At 30.0% G+C, this 3702-nt stretch overlaps 1 protein-coding gene across 2 annotated transcripts; it reads left to right on the plus strand.

The window, feature by feature from the left end:
- Positions 1-601: 601 nt before the first annotated feature.
- Positions 602-3679, plus strand: LOC111031068 (tryptophan 5-hydroxylase 2-like). 2 transcript variants are annotated; one of them, XM_022310853.1, is made up of 6 exons: positions 602-725; positions 790-906; positions 1810-2023; positions 2375-2478; positions 2561-2628; positions 2783-3679. In XM_022310853.1, the coding sequence occupies exons 1-6, from the start codon at positions 639-641 to the stop codon at positions 2868-2870; spliced, it is 678 nt and encodes a 225-aa protein (XP_022166545.1). In that variant the 5' UTR covers positions 602-638; the 3' UTR covers positions 2871-3679. The 2 variants fall into 2 exon arrangements, with proteins under 2 accessions (XP_022166545.1, XP_022166546.1); XM_022310854.1 differs by having other exon boundaries at positions 2384-2478.
- Positions 3680-3702: the final 23 nt, after the last annotated feature.

The following is a 3702-nucleotide window of genomic DNA, read 5'->3' on the forward strand; positions in this document are numbered from 1 at the left end:
TTTACTACATTTTTCATTACTGATCTGTATTTTATTTTTTTTTCCCAATCAGTTATGCAATTGCTTCAAACCGATCGGCTCTTCGTGTTATTCAACATTTTACAAAATTAATTTTCTTTGAAACCATGACAGTAATACTAATACGATTCTCTTTTTCAAGTATAGAATATAATTCCATCTTACTTAATTAGTGCCTCTTGAAATACTCCTCAATTCATTATTAATTAGTATTTACTAACTAATAATAATGAATTTGCGTTAAAACTCACAGCGTAAGACCTCACTACTCGACCAGTGTGACGGAATCGCATCCTCAAAACCCGTGAAGTAAAATTGTAGTTATAATGTCATATATTATAAACTATTGTGCTGTTATTATAAATTGCAGAAACGATTCAGTTGTGAAAAAATATTTCATCCCCTCTCCATAAAAACTGTGTAGGCAAGTAACTGCATTTAATTATATTCACGCCTAAATAACATGAAACAAAAACCTTTTTATTATTATTTTAACTAACCTGACATAATAAAGAGGTTATAGCCTCATAGGTGAAACAACTGTATTAATTGACTAACTAATATTTGGACTTAATTATAAAATGTATGTTAATTTTAAATTTTAAATTTTAAAGTTCAAAATGAGTGGTTCTGGAAAAAGTCTCCTTGGTCTTTGGCTTTACCGAACTGGAGAAGATTGGACTCTGAGAGAGGCATCTCAAACAGCTGTATGATACTCTAATTTTAATAAATTGTTATCAAATTTTTCGCTAAACAATATACATATTACAGCCGAGACCTACAGTGAGTGGTCGACCAGATCAGACAAAATTTGATACAAAGAACTCTGTAATATTCTCATTGAAAAATCGAGTCGGTGGACTTGCTCAAGCACTTCAAGTTTTTCAAGTAAGCAGATTTCATTATGTTAAACAATTTATTGTACTCAATTCGGATAATTTAATATATAAGCAAACGTGAAATCAAAATATAATATAAACAAGCAATGTAAAGTTGATTTTTGGATGAACACTCCGTGGAACTAAATAATTGAATTATAATTCTTCTATATCATTATTAATACTGTCCTCTTTAATTAAGTCAGAATGTAATTGTATTCAAATATATGGCAGGAGAAAAATATAATTCAAACATTTTATTTTTATGTCCTAAATTAATGTAGACAAAATCTTGTATACTTAAGTTGTACAGCTTTAGTGAATCTAATATATTACAAAAAAAATTGTAAAGACAAATAAGTATGTTTATTCTAATTGGAATATTGGAAGCTTAAATAAAACATCTCAAAATGAAAACCCTGTACAAAAATGAACAAATACACATCTTTAAACAATATTATTGCACGGACAAAAAAATAGTAGTTCAGTTTCTTTGAATTTTATCATAAAGAAATATAAATAATAACTCATGCACTTGAGTTGCGTCACTTGAGAGAACATCATATGTTTCCATACCTTTCGGAGCATTAATTTTCATCCACCTCGGATCCTTAGTGATCCTTGTAATATTTATTATAACTACCGAACCTACTAAAATACAACAATTTTGTATTAGCATTGCCATCTACTAATGTCAGACGTTTATCATACAATATATATGTGTATATATATTTATTCATACTTGATTTGATATATTGACCTAGTAGTGAGAATATTTGTAATTTGTATTATTCTTTTTATATCTATTTCTCACGAGAAAAATTAATCATAATCAATTTATTATTTTTTTTTTTATTAATCCTTAAAGCTTGTTATACTATAGTAATGTACAATGTATATTTTAATCCTATAGGATTTAGGTGTAAATGTGTTGCACATTGAATCTAGACCATCTCGCCGTAGAGAATCGGAATTCGAAATTCTGGTAGACGTGGAGTGTGACAATAAAAAAATGGAGCAGTTGACTGGGATGTTGAAGCGTGAGGTTGCAGCTATAAATTTAGCAACGTACGAGAGTGGTGCCGAAGTGCCACCTCCTACTCCGATGTCAGCTACGGCTAGTTTTGGTAAAAATGCAATTAAGCTTATTCAAGTCCAAATTTTTTAATTCAATTATTTTAAAATACTATAACTATTACGTTTTTTTTTATGAATGACTCATTGTGCTATATATTTTATTGTTATTTTACTATTAGACAACTAAAATTAAACATAATTTATTATTCAGTTTATGCAAAAAATTATTTGAAGGAATAATTTTATTTTTATTTAAATGACAATAGTTTTTCCCCTTTACCGATGTTATTCTACAGGTGTTCTTGTAGAAGTCAAACGAAATCACGAAAGTTAGGCTATTGGTAAAACTTTTTTTTTAATAGACTTTGATTATTGTTTGATTGTTAATTTTATGCTATAAGATTTTTCAGAGTTTGAGCTTCCGTGGTTTCCGAAAAAAATTTCTGATTTGGACAAAGCTCAACGAGTACTGATGTATGGAACAGAGTTAGATGCTGACCATCCAGTAAGTTTTTTATATACATCATATAACTAATGGCTGAGAACTTTTTAAGATTTTGTTATAATCTAATTCACTATTATCTCAGGGATTTAAAGATCCGGTGTATCGAAAAAGGCGTGTAGAATTCGCACACATAGCGAACTCTTATAAATAGTAAGTAACATTTTAATATTAGACATTAACGGCAATATTTCTGTGCTGCAATGACACAAGTACTTAATCATTACAAAATACAACGAAATTATCGTTATATGTATTGTCTTAAAACTTTCGATTAGATGCTTAAAATATGACGACATTGTTTCAGTGGACATCCAATACCAAGAGTTCAGTACACGCCTGAAGAAATCAAGACTTGGTGCGTGAATTTCCGTTTGAATTTTCTTATCAATTAAAAATCTACAGTGTATTAATTAATAGGAAAGTCTGTAACCATTTTTATACTTTTTTGGAAATCATAAAAGAATTGTCAACGCATTTCTAAATTTTCTTTTTATATACCATGGTTAAAGCCAAAGAAAGGCCTTTCGTCATATTTTACTAAAATAAAAAAAAAGCCATTTTTAATATTCGTACTACGTCATAAACTAGGGTTATTGATTTTGCGATATCAATAGTCTAGGAAACCCTCTGTGTTTATGAAAAATGTACGCTATATTGCACTGTCTAAGACATTGCGGTAATAAAAGTGTATTTAATTTCGATCAGAACAAAATATTTTGGACCGTATTTTTCTTCTCGCATTACTATACGTATCCTGATCTGTTTATTTTTCAAATAAGTTATTCATCGGCAGAGTTCTCGTTCGGTGGTTAACCTGCTCAGTCGGTAATTAATCCGATTATCTCGAATAAACGTCGGGTAGTTCAAAGTCGTATAGACACCGATATTCAAACGGTTATTGAGTTATCCGGATACAGCGCATTTACGTCTGCGCTTTCATACGACAATAATAACATATAAGCACCTTTACTGCGAAAATCAACTTGATTATTGTTGCGTATACAAGCGAATGCGCACGTATGCATTTTATGAATACTCGCATTGATAATTTAATTGAATCTACAAAACTGTCAAGACGTAATGAAGGGAATTTAATCCTGCGAACAGGATACGGCGAGCGATCCAATAGAGTCTGACCGTCTGTATATGAAATGTCGCCGTTAATAATCACGTCAAAAACAATTTTCTTTGGTGAAATCGATACGAGTGTACATATATATATAT

The sequence above is a fragment of the Myzus persicae genome, unplaced genomic scaffold (assembly GCF_001856785.1).
Source record: "Myzus persicae strain clone G006 unplaced genomic scaffold, MPER_G0061.0, whole genome shotgun sequence".
NCBI classification, from domain to species: Eukaryota; Metazoa; Arthropoda; class Insecta; order Hemiptera; family Aphididae; genus Myzus; species Myzus persicae.

Coding starts and splice junctions, on each gene's coding strand:
- LOC111031068 (XM_022310853.1), top strand. CDS start 639: ATGAGTGGTTCTGGAAAAAGTCTCCTTGGTCTTTGGCTTTACCGAACT. Junction 2,479..2,560: donor AGTTAGATGCTGACCATCCA/GTAAGTTTTTTA, acceptor CTATTATCTCAG/GGATTTAAAGATCCGGTGTA. Junction 2,629..2,782: donor ATAGCGAACTCTTATAAATA/GTAAGTAACATT, acceptor ACATTGTTTCAG/TGGACATCCAATACCAAGAG.